At 40.1% G+C, this 17,075-nt stretch overlaps 1 protein-coding gene across 1 annotated transcript; it reads right to left on the bottom strand.

Annotated features, from left to right (window-relative positions):
* Positions 1–3,282: 3,282 nt before the first annotated feature.
* On the bottom strand, positions 3,283–10,551 carry LOC146583712 (uncharacterized). The gene is made up of 12 exons (XM_085281163.1): positions 10,506–10,551; positions 7,822–7,923; positions 7,425–7,657; positions 7,133–7,311; positions 5,343–5,436; positions 4,892–5,236; positions 4,642–4,759; positions 4,466–4,557; positions 4,228–4,342; positions 3,873–4,148; positions 3,560–3,736; positions 3,283–3,476 (listed from the first exon to the last, which is right to left on the bottom strand). Exons 1-12 carry the CDS (start codon positions 10,543–10,545, stop codon positions 3,283–3,285), a joined length of 1,965 nt encoding a protein of 654 aa, XP_085137289.1. The 5' UTR covers positions 10,546–10,551.
* Between the last annotated feature and the right edge of the window lie 6,524 nt (positions 10,552–17,075).

Here is a 17,075-nt window from a genome sequence, read left to right as displayed (position 1 = left end):
AAAGTTTCCATTACTAGTAGTATCAACTTTCATAATTTTCTTAGATGCTCAACATTGACTTGGCCTTGATCCACCTACACTGTTATATAACTTCATTCTCTATGCAAATATTATTTTTTCTGCTTTGCACATATAATGTATACATAGAACACAGAAAATGTCAAATTGCACTACCAGTAATCATTTCAAGTGTGATGTCCCCACAAATAATAAGCATGTTAGATTATGTACACATATTTTCAAATTAAAATCAACATTGAATGTGGCTTTGTCCCATTACCACTGACAACATTCTTTTGAGTATTTTAACTACATTGATTATTAGAGGTTTAAGTCAACCCTCTGAGCTCTAACAGCACTTAACCCTGTATATTGGGACTATGTCGTTTTTGGCTTTAGAATATTACTAACAAATATTGGCCGTCATAGGAGAAAGAGAATTAAGCTGTTTCTGTAGAGCGATACGACCTGAACTACTATTTAGGGTTAGGGGCCAGTACAATAGCAAAACTGCTTAAAGAGATTGGAGCCAGAGGACAGGTGCTGCTGCAGGTTATAAGAAAATTAGCTAACACTGCTGAGTGGGCCAATCACTGGCTGTGGTTAAAGAGGGCTGAGATCACTTGGGCAGTCAGCTATCCGCAACACACATGCCCAGAATTGATCAAACTGTGGTGGAGCTACCTAAGCAGGGGGCATCAAAAGGGTAGAAAACATAACACTATAATTTGTACTGTGATAGACCTGAAGCCTTGTTGACTGATACAGCTGTTTCAGGGCTCCTGGGGCTGTGCAGTTAACCTCATGGTAGTGAAACATAAGGCAGGAATGAAAAAACGTTTTGCTTCTACCCTCAGCTCTTTTTCCTGTTTGTGGGAGGCAGTGGAGATGTAGAGGGTACAGCCCGATCTGGGCGCGGAGGTATGGGATGCCAGATCACATGCCCCAGTTCCGGCTCTCCTCTCTCCTATGTTATCTCTTTTCTCTTTCACCTTTTCTATCTCTTTAAGAAGTGAGGCTCTTTAAGCACTAAAGACCTAAATAGTACTTATCGTTTTGCAGTGAAGTGATAGAAGAAAATAAATTGTAGAAAACTAAATAGGAAAAAGTAGAAGAGAAATAGCAATTTCACATCAACCAGTGACACACCCCGGGGCCTGATCAACCCTGGCAGGGCCTCCATTTATGAGGGTGTCTACTGGTAAGGGCCAAAACACCCAATGAATCCAAGGCCCACTACTGATGATGTGTCACAATATTTTTATATTATAATCTGGATTTGGTCTTTAATCCCTAAACCTAACCAAGAACTTTAAAAGAAACTAAAAAATGGCAAATATCTTTTGATAAAAGACCAAAAGACACTGTGAAGTTGATGCACACAACGATTTGTCCTCCTGATGAAGTTTCAGGACTGCCTTTCTCCATAGTGGCCATCCATCTATTCCTTTTGTGGAATAAATGTATGTGCTGTATGTGTCACAAATACCTAAATTTGATCTGGTGTGGGCTATAGTATTGAAAGGGTTGCATAATAAGAAATTGTTTTTGTTTGTGAAATAGATTTCTACGTTCTTTTTCACAAATTACTTACATGATTGGCAGTCATTGATAGGTTTGTAGCTTGAACCCATCCGCTGGAACGTTGAAGACAATATAATTACACTGCAAAGCAAGACACAAGTAGGCAAAGTTCTTCATGTTACTCGTGCACGGGAGAGACCGGACAGAGTGCCGTTCCTTCACTTGACCCCAGTTGCTCTCGTCCGTTCTCCCGTACCACTGCCCTTTTATTGAGGTTACATGAATATGCATAGGTTCATTAACATATGACGTCACACATGTGTGTGTGTGTGTGTGTGTGTGTGTGTGTGTGTGTGTGTGTGTGTGTGTGTGTGGACTGCTGATCAAAATGTGTGTGGACTGCTGATCAAAGGGTCAAACATCCTTGGTCAGGAAGAGGGTAGCCTCCCCCTCACCCTAGATGGTTCATCCTAGATAACACAGTAAGGAAGTCCAGCAGTTCATTTATACACAAAAGCACTTAGACTAGAACAGACGTAGCTACGTTAATCCTACCATAAAACAATTAAGCAAGGTACGAACTTTCCCATGCTCCCAGGATGTAGGTGTGCATTCTAGTGTGGAATGCACACCAAGCCTCTGTAGCCTGTTAAAGATCACACAACCTATCACTACACAATTGATTATACACCTCTAAGCATCTATGGTTAAATATTTCTAAGCATAAATGACAATCAACAATACAAACTCTAACAGTCATTTTCAGTTTTTACATATCAAGTCTACAGTCATAACTATATTAAACAGAAATGTGTTTTATGTCTTTGTCATGGAAATATAAATGTTGCTAAATTTTAACTGTGGTGACAAAATGATCCATTGAAACTGCATGAAAACATCAAACTGACAGTTATTTTTCAACTTTATTTGATTGTGGTCATTGGTAATATAAAAACAAATAAACTACAGTGATACAGACAACTTAATGAAATTTGGTGGGGGTAAAATGACAATGATGTTGGTCCACCCTAAGACACTGTAGGCTTAGTAACCACTGGATCAATTAATACTCTAAATTAAAAAAAAAAAATGGTTGAGCACATCGCTGTACAACTGGAACTAAACAAAAAAAGTTATATATCCAAAAGTTAATTTGTGGATCAGGGTTGTTGTGACAGAATCAGCTGAACTGCCTACTGTACTGTAGTATGATTATTTTAAAAATAAGCACAAGTACTAGTAATGCACTCAAACATTATTGATACTGTTGATATGAATGATACATACCATGAAAATATCCTTAACATGTACATCAAAATACTCAAGAATGAAAACTCTCACCTGTGACAAGCATACTTGAAATTTGCTTACAAAGTTCTATCAATCACATTTCAATATGTCTTGTAAATTCTGTGAGCCAAAAATATATTACAGTAACTTAACATGACAAAAATGTAAAAAGTACAAAATCTCCCTCTGATACATAACAGTGTACTATTATGTATTACCAAAATGCATGTTTAAAAACAGTGTAACAGGGTAGTTTTTAGCTCTACGAATGACATTAAATAAAAATGTGCCAGCTGTCTTTGTAAAAAACTATATGCATTGATGTGATGAAGTCTTGGGAATGCACTGTCAATGACTGGTCTATGGCCAACTTGAAAAAATTGGGGCCCCCAGCATTAAACCTGCAAGGTAGCAAGTTGATATAACTTTGAGGACAAACTGATATATTACAGATATTTATTACCGACTTTAATCAGAATATTCAGAGTCACTGTAAAAGTCATCGTCGGAAGTATGATCAAGGTTAATGTTCTTTGCTCCTGACAAAACTTGCATGTAACACTGTCTTGCGTGCAGCTTGTTTTGTTTCACATTCTGTCGTTTTCTGAGGATGATGCTCTGTAGACCTCTCAAACCCTCCTCACTTAGGCCACAATGCGAACCTTAAAAATAGAACATATAATTTAGTCTGCTTTAATGCCTTAAGAAACAGTCAGTGTTTTGTATGCATTACTTAAATACATACTTTTAAATATCTCACTGGAAAACAGGCCGGACAGCTCTTTCAGGATATCATCATATTTTGAAAGAGATTTCCAGTGATGGTCCATCTCTGTAACAAGAATCTTCTTTTCCTCCTCAAGTCTTCTTATTGCCATGATGATATCGAATGCCCTTCTCTTTGTTGTAAGGCTGACAGAGTCTGAAATGCATTTATAACAAAGTTATAAATCAATTCACAAAGAACGTCTGAAGTCATAAATGATTTTAGGTCAACACCTGAAGCTTAGGGTTTCATTATATGTCAGATATGCTGAAAGTAGACAACATATATGTACAACTACCGCTGTGTGCCCGCTGCCACGGCCAGCTTGTGTCACCAGACAGAATTTCTTCCAAGCACAGAGTTTCTTTGTCTGGAAACATTCTGTTGTATTTTTCCACAGCAGAAGTCAAGATTCCTTTCTCTTCTCTGATCTTGCGACGAATCTTGGCACAGGCTTTATTTCCATCGGTGTCTTTGTACAGACGCTGGGATCGTCTCTTTATGCTCGCTACGAGCACTTCGATTCTGCTCACCAAGGGATCAATATCACTTGTGCTTGTTGTTGCTGCTTAGAAGAAATAACACAGCTACACTTACATAAAGTCATTGTACAATTGCATCACATTTTTGAATCAGTTTTTGCTCACCTTCTGCCCAATCCTTTACATCACTGACCCATTCATCCAGTTGACTGTCAGTCACTGCTAATTGGACTTTTAAGGACTCCAGGTTCTGAAGCTGGGTTAGAAGAGCTTTTGTGGCCTACATTGTCAATTTGAGATTAAAAAACAAACAAACAAACAAAAAACACTAAACACATGTTTACTCCAAATAATAAGAACACAGAGGAGTAATCATCTAAAAATAAAGTAACAATATCATTACCTTCTGATATCGATGGGTCAGAGAGGTGGCCAACTGGTCTAGCTTTTGTTGATTCCAGCGCATGGCCATAAGAGTTAGCATGTCACTCCGTCCTGCAAACACAGAAAACGTAGTGTTACCACTTTCATCATAATTACACACTTAAAATCTAACTAGTGCAGGATTTGCCTTCTCACCTGCTTTGGACATATGTTTTGTGGTAACTGCAATCCTTGACAAAAAGGCATTACATTGCTCTACCTCCTCCCCTAGAGTCAAACCAGCCCCATCTTGATATGCTCCACTCCATTTCACCTGAAAAAAAACACACACACACACACACACACACACACAGATGCACATACACACACACAGATAAAATACAAATTACACAAAATGTTGATGTGCAATTGTTCAGATAAAGTCATTAAAGTCAGAATTTCATACCTCACATTTGAAATCGTGGGCTTTAGCATGAAAGACTGAAAGAAATGGCTTCATGCTAAGAAGGTGCTGGAGCTCTGGACAGCTTTTTGTTACTCTTTCAAGATATGGCCAATACTTGCAGGTAACATCCATACAAAAAAAAGTGATATGTCTATTGGCCAGCTTTTGTTGCAGGTACAAGGGATAAGCAAAAATTTCACCCCTGTACATATTTAGAGCACGGAGCAGCACTCCATGCCTACACACTGCAAGCTCCAGTCCCTCCTCATCTACCTTGCTGCTGGATCTTTGGGAGGTCTCTCTGGCTGCTGACCACTCCCCTCCACAAACACCTCGTCCGGAGACCTAAAATGCATTAAATAGCTGGTGACAATGTCTTTTCACAATCTCTTCAACAGAGTGTTAAAGGTTAACATAATTATGTCTATGTAATTAGAGCGTTCAATCTTACATGTCTGGATGTGCTGTGTATGTAGTCCACAAATCTTCCCACATCTTCATCCTTTGCTATGAAGGCGTCTTCAAAGATGCCCAGTTCCTCAGATCTGAACAAAATAGCAATACAGTATACTTTATGGTGTCATACAAAGTAAGTCCAAAGTTAATTGGTGCACCTTATAGTCACATTGTCTGAAACAAACGTTGGTATTACACATATTTTGCTGTACCTCAAATCAAATCAAATCACTTTTATTGTCACATCACATGTGCAGGCACACTGGCACAGCACATGCGAGTGAAATTCTTGTGTGCGAGCCCCACAAGCAACAGAGATGTGCAAACACAACAACACAAACGAGCAAAATACAAGAATGGCCAACCTGAAACTAATAAATATATGTACAATATATAATAGTGTATGCATTTCTGGATGTGTATACTAAATATTTTCCTACGTGTGTGTGTGTGTGTGTGGTGTGTATGCACATTTTTACAAATTAAATAGTTAAAAAAAAAATTACAAAAAAAAAATTAATAATAATAATAATAATAATAATAATAATAATAATAATAAAATATATAAAATATACAGAGTTGAATATGTGCAAAACAAGTGGCATTTATATACAGTGTGGAGTGCATAATGTTGAAGTTCCAGTAGTGAAGCTGAGGTGTCTATGACGTGTTCAGCAGTCTGATGGCCTGATGGAAAAAGCTGTCTCTCAGTCTGCTGGTACGGGACCGGATGCTGCAGAACCTCCTTCCTGATGGAAGCAGTCTGAACAGTTTATGGCTGGGGTGACTGGAGTCCTTGATGATCCTCCCCGCTTTCCTCAGGCACCACTTCCTGTAGATGTCTTGGAGGGAGGGAAGCTCACCTCCAATTATCCGTTCAGAGCACCGCACTACTCGCTGGAGAGCTTTGCGGTTGTAGGCAGTGCTGTTGCCATACCAGGTGGTGATGCATCCAGTGAGGATGCTCTCAATGGCACAGTGATAGAAGGTCCTGAGGATGCGGGGGCTCATGCCGAATCTTTTCAGTCTCCTGAGAAAGAAGAGGCGCTGCTGCGCCTTCTTCACTGTTTTGTTTGTGTGTACTGACCACGTAAGATCCTCAGCCAGATGTACTCCAAGGAACCGGAAGCTGCTCACTCTCTCCACAGCAGCGCCGTTGATGGTGATGGGGGTGTGTACTTCTCTGCACCTCCGGAAGTCCACTATCAACTCTTTTGTCTTTGCGACGTTGAGGGTGAGATGGTTGTCTTGACACCAGTGGGTCAGGGCGCTGACCTCCTCCCTGTAAGCCGTCTCATCACCGTTGGTGATAAGACCCACCACTGTAGTGTCGTCCGCAAACTTCACAATGATGTTGGAGCTGTTAGTGGCTGTGCAGTCGTAGGTGTAGAGTGAGTACAGGAGAGGGCTCAGTACACACCCCTGTGGAGCACCAGTGTTCAGTGTGATGGGGGATGAGGTGATGCTGCCCAGTCTGACCACCTGGCGTCTGTCAGACAGGAAGCTAAGGATCCAGCTGCAGAGGGAGCTGCTCAGTCCTAGATCCTGCAGTTTCCTGTCCAGCTTCGAGGGAACGATGGTATTGAATGCTGAGCTGTAATCTACAAACAGCATCCTCACATACGTGTCTCTCTTCTCCAGGTGTGACAGGGCAGTGTGTAGTGTCAGGGCTATGGCATCATCAGTGGACCTGTTGTGGCGGTATGCAAACTGTAGAGGGTCCAGTGAGTCGGGTAGTGCAGAGCAGATGAAGTCCCTGACCAGCTTCTCGAAGCATTTGCTTACCTGGCTGCATTCTTGAAACGGTAATGCTTGCGGTTTCCATCCACTGAAATTGCAAGCATGTCTGGGGCACATGCATGACATGTGAAGGGATCCTCCTTTAAAATCTTGTCTAATTCATATCTCACGGCTTCCCACTCAAAGAAACTTTTCTTAAAGCCATCTGCAGAGATCTTTCCCGTCTGGTTTAAAATGAAAGACATAAACAGAAAACAACTACGCTACAAGTGACTTTTAAATCCTGAATAACACAGAAGAACCATACTGTAAAGGATGCATAAACTAAAATGCTCACACGGCCAAAGTGGAGAGTTCGTTGATCAAGCATTTTTAAAAATGCTTTGCAGGAGAGTCCGGGTGATGCCATCTTCATTTCTTCAAATGTGAAGAAGACATCTGTTGCGTACAAAGTAGAAAAGTGAAGGGTAGCGGGCCAGTAATCACTTAGATTTAGGTCATCTACTCCAGCAGTCCAAGAAGCTTCACATGTCTCACACCTCAGCTCTGGCATGCTGAGATTGTAACATCCTAGAAAAGTGAAAAACTCATGACTCCAGAGTAAAAGTTTATTATCTTTGGGTTAGGTCTTCTTTTTGTCTCAGAATATACTGCAACAATGCTTGTGAGGGTTTAGTTTTAGGTGAATTATTTACAGATGGTTGTCAGTCAGGACAAAATGAAGTTCTTCTTACCATTCATTGTGACCACAGCAACAACCTTTCCTGGTCTGACCCTCAAACACTCTGGTGGACAGCCGCAGATTGTGACTGGGCTCTCCACAGGTACAAGTCGTGCTAAAGAAGTCAACATGTATGCATAACATATGATTTAAATAAGTTTATTAACTATGAAGTAAAACGTTGAAATGTGACTAAGATATGGTAGGACCAACTGAGCCTTACTTGAAACAATAAAAAAAACCAACTTAACAGCTCAAAGCTAACAGTGTAGTTGAGAGCTGAGGAAGCATCAACTTTTTTAAAAAATGAGATAGAGAGAGAGAGCGTAAGGGAAATGTATAAACAGTAAACATAATAAGTTTAGTCACAGAACTTACCATCATGGCAAAGGGTCTTATTTACAATGTAAGTTGTTGGAGGCAATGGCTGGAAGAATCCGGCAGTCATGGCACGTCTATTGTGAAGGACATATCTGGTGTGCGTGATGACATCACATTTATCACAAAAAAGGGGGCGTGGTAGACAGTCACGACAACGAAGCACAGCTGGATTGCTCCCACATTGTTGGCATATATGTTCCGACACACTTTCTTGAGCTGCCATGGTATTCACCAGATGGGGTCTTTTGGCCCTCCAACTCTCTGAAAAAAGAGTTTTTCTTGTGCTCCAGTTCAAGGAAGCCAAAAGAGGAGCTTTTGGTGGTGGTGCTTCATGGTGATCGTCTGAAGAATCATTCAGTGAGCTCTGGAGTTCTTGTAGAAAGTGCTCTGTTAAAAAAAACAAATACATTTTCTATTAAAATTGATTAAATTATAAAAGTGTAATGGACAGAGTAGCTATGAGAGTAAAGCTTGATGGCTATAAATATGCTAGCAATTGCTGCAAACACATGAACATACTGCTTTGATCTAGTGAAGACACAGTGGAGTACATACCAACAGTCTCTGGGGCAAATGCCACCTCACAGTGACTGTTATTAGTGGTAGAATTGGTCTTCTGACTGTGGGCAGCTGTATAAAACATCAACAGTATATCAAAAACACAAATCAAATCCACATTTATAACACAGAAACAATTTAGAATCACCAATTAGCCAAACTCCACATCTCAGGACTGTGGGAGTAAACCAGGTAACCTGCGAGCATAGAAACAAGGGAAGAACACGCAAACTCTACACGCAAAGACCCTGGTCTGATAGTGGAATTGAAATCAGGACATTTTTTGATGTGCCACTGTGCTGCCAAGTACCAATATCTTTTACCAAAATCCTTGTGAGGAGGTAACTGTCAGCCACATTTTGTTACTGGACTAACATAATGTAATGAATGCCATACTTGCTAGGGGGGGATCATTCAGTTTTAAGAGATAATTCTGTGGTTTATTTAATGTCCTTTTGTGTCAAAACAAACAAATTACTTTCCTGTTTGTCTTTACAAATATTTAAATTAATTAATACGTTAAATTTATGGTTTTGTGTCCATACAATCTATATCTTCAAATTATCTTGTATGAAAGAGTACTGACCCTTATGTAATTGACTCCGGATTGATCTTGGCCTCGCATAGAGTTGGTTTCCATCTTTGTCTCTTTTTTTCCATTTTACTGTTAGTTCAGGTGGCTTCACAGGTACAGGAGCTACCTCTTGCTTCAGCTCACCAAGCATGTCATCGAGGTGTTGGAGCTCATCAATTTGTTCCTGCTGATCAGTCAGATTATCTAGGATCCTTAAAGGATCTTGAATTTCGGAGTCACTCATGGCAGAAAGAAGAACAAACAAACAAACAAACAAACAAACAAACAAACAAACAAACAAACACACAAACAAACACACAAACAAACAAACACGCACGCACGCACGCACACACACACACACACACAAACAGAATAATCAAACAAGACAGAGACCAACAGAGCGAGGCAGAAACAGAGAGACAGACCAATAAGGACAGCAGTAAGAACAGATACAAACAGACTGACGTGGCTCTTAAAAGTGCCTTTAGGAGTTTTTCAAAAAGCATATGTAGGAAGGAATCAATCAATAATAGGCTGATTGATGAAGAACCTGTTTAGAAAAAAAAAAGTATTCAGAATTCAGAAGCACCTTATAAATAAATATATACATTAAACCCTATTGTAACGATTTAGATAAACCCTGTTTAGTGTCCATTTGTATTTCATTTGCAGCATAGATGATCGGTCTGCTATTTAATGATTATGTAATGCTGTTATTAAGTTTAAAATCGAGAGAGAGAGAGAGAGAGAGAGAGAGAGAGAGAGCCAGAATGAGAGAGAGAGCCATAAAGAGAGAGCTAGATTGATAGATAACGTCTATCTTCAATTTCAGCATCAACCCAATCTGGCAACACTGACCCTTATTAGAACCCTCAAACTTTACAAAGTGGCAACAACAGCAAACGTCAGCACACACTTCTCTATCACTGTACCCTGGATGATGATATATGATAAGCTTAACTTGATTGGCTAACAGAAATGAATTTAGCTAACTTACAGCACATGTGGTGTGGTAACATATATGCTATTAAATGTTAAGTCATTCGCTGTTCCACGAAATTGCTAATCTTAACCCATGGAACTGCTGAAAGCAGCTTTGTGAGCTCACTGTTTCGGGGTTTTCTTTTTGGTTTTAAATAAGAAAAATAATTTTAAAAAATCTACAGATTCAGATTCGCACTTACCTGTGGTACGATCGAGTACGTTGACGTCACTGCCGCTCATCTGATATGATAAAAAAATAAACTTTCTCAAAAATAAACAAGTGAGTCGCTGTGAATTCCTTAACAGCACCGAAAATGTTTTTGCATAATGTTTTTTTGCCGAAAATGTTTTTGCCTAATAAAAAAGAACAGCTTTTTTATTAGGCATTTAATTTAATTTAATACGTAAGAGCGTGATTAGCCAAAGCAGACGGTAAAATGACTGCATGTATTCAGAGGAGTTGGAGAAGATATCTTACAGCTGTAGCAGAATGATCGACAGATTTCCAAATATCAAAAGGATTGTAGAACAGTTTATAAAACCGGTGCAATAAATTCACCCAATCGCTAGCTGTGCCATTACCCAGCATACATCGCTCACTCCGTCAATGCAAGAACCGATACACAAATAACAGCCTGTAATTAGTTTTATCTGCAGTACTTTTCTCTCAGATAGTTGCCTGCATTATATAATTTATTGTGTTCAGTATAGGTCGTTACAATGTGATTTGGAAAATGTCTAAATATACCGACAAAATCTCTTCAATCGGAGGACCCTTCACGTCAATTCCCGACGCCAGAGGGGTACCCTGCGCGTCCATATGTGCAGCAGAGGGGGCCTGACCATGCGTCACACGTTTGACGAGTTGGGAGTGAGAACGTGTTGAAATAATTGATTACACAGCAGTGGAAAGTAGACTTTATCAAAGTAGATGTCTTTCTGAAAGTGCTGTAATTAAGTTTAAGAATATAATCCAACCACTATTATCATCTTCAATGCCCTGTACCAACATAGAGCAGAGCAGCTATCTGAATACTACTCCAACAGAGGTCGATTATCTTGTTAATAATTTCACCTCCTCACTACATACAACTCTGGATACTGTAGCTCCTGTGAAAACTAAGGTCTCAAATCAGAAGTACCTGACTCTGTGGTATAATTCTCAAACACATAGCCTAAAGCAGATGACTCGTAAGCTGGAGAGGAAATGGCGTGTCACAAATTTAGAGGATCATCATTTAGCCTCGATGATCAGAAAAAAGTCAGAGCTCTTTTGAGCCAACCATCCCTTTAACGTTAACTAGTAATGACTTCATGAACTTCTTCAGAAATAAAATTTTTATCATTAGAGAAAAAATTACCAATAATCATCCCACAGATGTAATATTATCTACAGCTACTCTTAGTACCATTGATGTTATATTAGACTCTTTTTCTCCAATTGATCTTTCTGAGTTAACTTCAATAATTACTTCCTCCAAACCATCAACGTGTCTTTTAGACCCCATTCCTACAAAACTGCTCAAAGAAGTCCTGCCATTAATTAATTCTTCAATCTTAAATATGATCAACCTATCTCTAATAATCGGCTATGTACCACAGGCCTTCAAGCTGGCTGTAGTTAAACCTTTACTCTAAAAGCATCTCTAGACCCAGCAGTCTTAGCTAATTATAGGCCAATCTCCAACGTTCCTTTCATATCAAACATCCTTGAAAGAGTAGCTGTCAAACAGCTAACAGATCATCTGCAGAGGAATGGCTTATTTGAAGAGTTTCAGTCAGGTTTCAGAGCTCCTACAGCACAGAAACAGCTTTAGTGAAGGTTACAAATGATCTTCTTATGGCCTCTGACAGTGGACTCATCTCTGTGCTTGTCCTGCTAGACCTTAGTGCAGCATTCGATACTGTCGACCATAATATCCTATTAGAGCGATTAGAACATGCTGTAGGTATTACAGGTACTGCACTGTAGTGGTTTGTATCATATCTATCTAATAGACTCCAATTTGTGCATGTAAATGGAGAGTCCTCTTCACACACTGAGGTTAATTATGGAGTTCCACAGGTTCAGTGCTAGGACCAATTCTGTTTACACTATACATGCATCCCCTAGGCAGCATCATTAAAGGACATAGCATACAATTTCACTGCCATGCAGATGACACCCAGCTCTATCTGTCCATGAAGCCAGATAACACACACCAATTAGTTAAACTGCAGGAATGTCTTAAAGACATAAAGACCTGGATGGCCGCTAACTTTCTGCTTCTTAATTCAGATAAAACTGAGGTTATTGTACTCGGCCCTGAAAAGCCTAGAAATATGGTATCTAACCAGATTCTTACTCTGGATGGCATTACCTTGGCCTCCAGTAACGCTGTGAGGAACCTTGGAGTAATTTTTGACCAGGATATGTCCTTCAACGCACGTATTAAACAAATATGTAAGACTGCGTTCTTCCATTTGCTCAACATCTCTAAAGTTAGAAATATCCTGTCTCAGAGTGACGCTGAAAAACTACTTCATGCTTTTATTACTTCCAGGCTGGACTACTGCAATTCATTATTATCAGGATGTCCAAAAAACTCGCTGAAAAGCCTTCAGCTAATCCAAAATGCTGCAGCAAGAGTCCTGACAGGGACTAGAAAGAGAGAGCATATTTCTCCTGTTTTGGCTTCCCTTCAAACCCAGAATTGAATTCAAAATCCTGCTCCTCACATACAAGGTCTTGAATAATCAGGCCCCATGTTATCTTAATGACCTTGTAGTACCATATCACCCCATTAGAGCACTTAGAGCACTGATCCTGAATCCTCCCGTAGTTATGCTGCGATAGACGTAGGCTGCCGGGGATTCCCATGATGCATTGAGTTTTTCCTTTCCAGTCACCTTTCTCACTCACTATGTATTAATACAGCGGTCCCCAACCCCCGGGCCTCGGTACCAGTCCGTGAGTCGTTTGGTACCGGGCCACGAGAGTTGAGAGTTGAGGCTCAGGTGTGAAATGTATGGTTCTCAGGATTTTTATCGTTTTTTTATCGTTATTTTGTTATCGTTTTTATCGTTAACTCGGTTTTCCTGGGTCTTTTCACGTGTGTTATGAATAAATCTTTTTTACGGTACCGGTACTAGGCCGGTCCGTAAAAATATTGTCGGGCATGAACCGGTCCGTGGCGCTTAGGGACCGCTGTGTTAATAGACCTCTCTGCATTGAATCATATCTGTTATTAACCTCTGGCTCTCTTCCACAGCATGTCTTTTATCCTGTCTTCCTTCTCTCACCCCAACCGGTCGCAGCAGATGGCCCCCTCCCCTCCCTGAGCCTGATTCTGCTGGAGGTTTCTTCCTGTTAAAAGGGAGTTTTTCCTTCCCACTGTCACCAAAGTGCTTGCTCATAGGGGGTCATATGATTGTTGGGTTTTTCTCTGTATCTATGAAGCCCCTTGAGGCGACTTTTGTTGTGATTTGGCGCTATATAAATAAAATTAAATTGAATTACGGACTAAACCTGGGACATTTGTGGCCCCAGTGCATGTGCCCTATCTGCCTTGTTGGTGTCCTTGATTTTTAAAAGTAAAATGTCTTATTATGCTATAAATAAAGCCAGAGAGTGAAATCTGTGCTGATCCTAATACAAATACCTGAAGACAAAGTGCCTTGGTTGTTTTCGATTGTTCTTTTCATCAGACATAATAACTACTCAGATCTCCTGGACTTCTTTCTTTCTTTCTTTCTTTCTTTCTTTCTTTCTTTCTTTCTTTCTTTCTTTCTTTCTTTCTTTCTTTCTTTCTTTTCATTCCTGAAGACATGCACATCTTCAGGAACAAAGCTACAACCCAGATGACATTGTCAAAAGTGTCTTTAACTGAACTTTGAGAAAAGGTGGAGTGCTGAATGAAAGTAAGATTTGCATTTGGTTTGGAAATCAAACTCCTCGACCAATACTTAATATTCCTTTTCCATATTTTCTAACACACACACACACACCAACAGATATTGTGTATATATAAATGGTGAATGCTCATATCGAACATGGGCCAAGTTTCAAATAATGAGGTCAGTATATGTACAAGTAATCCCTTCTCCAAGCACAGAAGTACCACCCACCTGCTATTCAAAACTTCTGAGGAGCAGCCAATAAGACAAAGGTTGGCTCAAAGAGAGGACAGCTAAACTGGCATATTTCAAATGGAAGATAAATTGAAGGACTGCACCAAGACTCAGTATAGGATAAATAAGCATATTTTCAGCAATGAATCACACAAATTTGCTGTAGTGCACAAATTAAAGTATGGAGCTGGAAACAAACATAATTAGCTCTCTTTAAGGGACTAAAACATCTCTAGATTGTATTTTGAATAGATCATGAGTGGTCCATTTTTTTCGTCATTTGCTATAATAAAATCCCCCTCATAATGTAGTGAAGAGTTGCCAAGGCCATCTATCTGCAGCCGTGGTTTTTAAGATGCGGTACTTTTTAAAATACACACAGTGGGACACTGCCATAGACTGGTGACCTGTACAGGGTGTACCTTGCTCAGTCTGTGACAGCTGCTCCAGCCCTTCATGACCCTGAATCAGATACACCATTAAAAAGGGGGTGGATGGCTTGACAGGGGATCAGAGGTATGGTGGACTATAACTAAATAATTAAATAGAAAAAAATTAACTGTAAAAATAAATCTGTTAGGGTGCCTGGGTTCGTTGACCCAAAATTTTGAGTTTTACATTATTATTGAACTTTGATTTTGCCATTATTTATCATTTCTAGTCTTTTGGTTTCTTAGAGTTCTGTCTTCTGGTTTCTGTCTCTGTGTTACATAGTTGTTCTGTCTCCCCCTGTGTGCTGTATCCCCTCGTCAAGTCCGCGTTGTCTGTGTTATGTTTCCTGTTTTACTTTGAAAGTCCATGTCTCATGTTAATGTATCTGGATTTGCTTCCCTTGTCTCGCTACCCTTATTTGTCCCAGCTGTGTTTCTCTGTTGTCTCCCATTCCCTGATGGCTCTCTCTGGGTATGTAAGCCCTGAGTTTTCTTTGGTCTTTGTTGCGATCTCCCTCATCCTATGCTGTGTGTTCTGTTTGGCTGCCTGTGTAAGTTTCTTTTGGTATTCTTGCTTTTGTTATATTTGTGTTTAGCGTTAAAGCTGTTTTGAGTTCACACTTTTACCTCCAAGTGTCTGCACATTGGGTCCACAGTTCCTGCCTGCACACAGCACATGACAAAATCATTGTGTAAAAACAAAACAAAATGCTGTCTTCTTTATTGACCATTTACTGTCAAACACATTTCAACTATAAGCTTTCATCAGTGCAAACCAAAGCCACATCCCCAGATATAGAACCATGGGAGGTTTAAACACTAATTAGTGTGAATGCTTGAAAAGTGAAATCAGAAGAGCAGGCTGTCTTTACACTGTCACCATGTCCATATAATAAACTCCACAGGCATGAAAAATGAGAATTCAGTAGACATGACATATGTGAGTGAAGTTGGCCCCCCCACCTTCTTCAAATCCAACAAAAGTGGTATCAAACGTTTGTGCTGGTTTGTGCTGCAAAAATTGTCGTTTGTGCTGCTATCATTTTAAAGATATTAATCAAAATTTCTAGAGGTCATCAGAGGTCAACCAGCCCCCCCAAATTAATTAAATCAAACAAAATGGGTGTCAATCAACTGTGCTGTGTTTGTGCTGGTTTGTGCTGCTAAAATTGTCGTTTGTGCTGGTTTGTGCGGCTTCTGTTTTAAAGATGTTAATGAAAATGTAAAGGTCAACCAGCCCCCCCCCCCAACACACACACACACACACACACATTAATGGAATCGAACAAAACTGGTGTCAATCAACTGTGCTGTGTTTGTGCTGGTTTGTGCTGCTAAAATTGTCATTTGTGCTGCCTCTGTTTTAAAGATATTAATGAAAATGCAAACGTCAAAAGGTCAACCAGCCCCCCCACATCACCCAAATCAAACAAAAGTTGATGTCACAGGTTTGTGCTGCAAAAAATTTTGTTTGTGGTGCTATTATTTTAAAGATATTAATAAAATTCCATCCATCCATCCATCCATCCATTTGCTTATCCTTTTAAGGGTCGCAGGGGGTGCTGGAATCTATCCCAGCTGTCATAGGGCAAGAGGCAGGGTACATCTTGGACAGGTTGCCAGTCTGTCACAGGGCCAACACACAGGGACAGACAACCATTCGCACTCACATTCACACCTATGGGCAATTCGGATTAACCAATTAACCTATCACCACAAGCTGCATGTCTTTGGAGAGAGCCCGGAGAGAGCCCACGCAAACATGGCGAGTGAACCTGCAAACTCCACACAGAAAGACCCTGGCGTGATGGTGGAATTGAACTCAGGACCTTCTTGCTGTGCGGCAACAGTGCTAACCACCGTGCTGCCGTAATAATAACATTAAATAACATTTATGAAGAAATTAAAAGGGGCATGCCAGTAGGTGCGTATCAGTTTATAATTGCATAAGGTGTTTTGAGCCATTAAGCATGTGAGTGAAGTTGGCCCCACCACCTTCTTCAAATCCAACAAAAGTGGTATCAAACGTTTGTGCTGCTAAAATTGTCGTTTGTGCTGCCTCTGTTTTAAAGATATTAATGAAAATGTAAAGGTCAAAAGGTCAACCAGCCCCCCCACATTAATGGAATCAAACAAAACTGGTGTCAGTCAACTGTGCTACGTTTGTGCTGGTTTGTGCTGCCTCTGTTTTAAAGATCTTAATGAAAATGTAAAGGTCAAAAGGTCAAC

The sequence above is a fragment of the Mchenga conophoros genome, linkage group LG1 (genome assembly GCF_057382185.1).
Source record: "Mchenga conophoros isolate Kocher_MC1m ecotype Shallow Benthic linkage group LG1, M_conophoros_male_GT1.1, whole genome shotgun sequence".
NCBI lineage: Eukaryota > Metazoa > Chordata > Actinopteri > Cichliformes > Cichlidae > Mchenga > Mchenga conophoros.
Note: the sequence above shows the minus strand (reverse complement) of the source record. Positions and strands in the feature narration are given on the sequence as shown.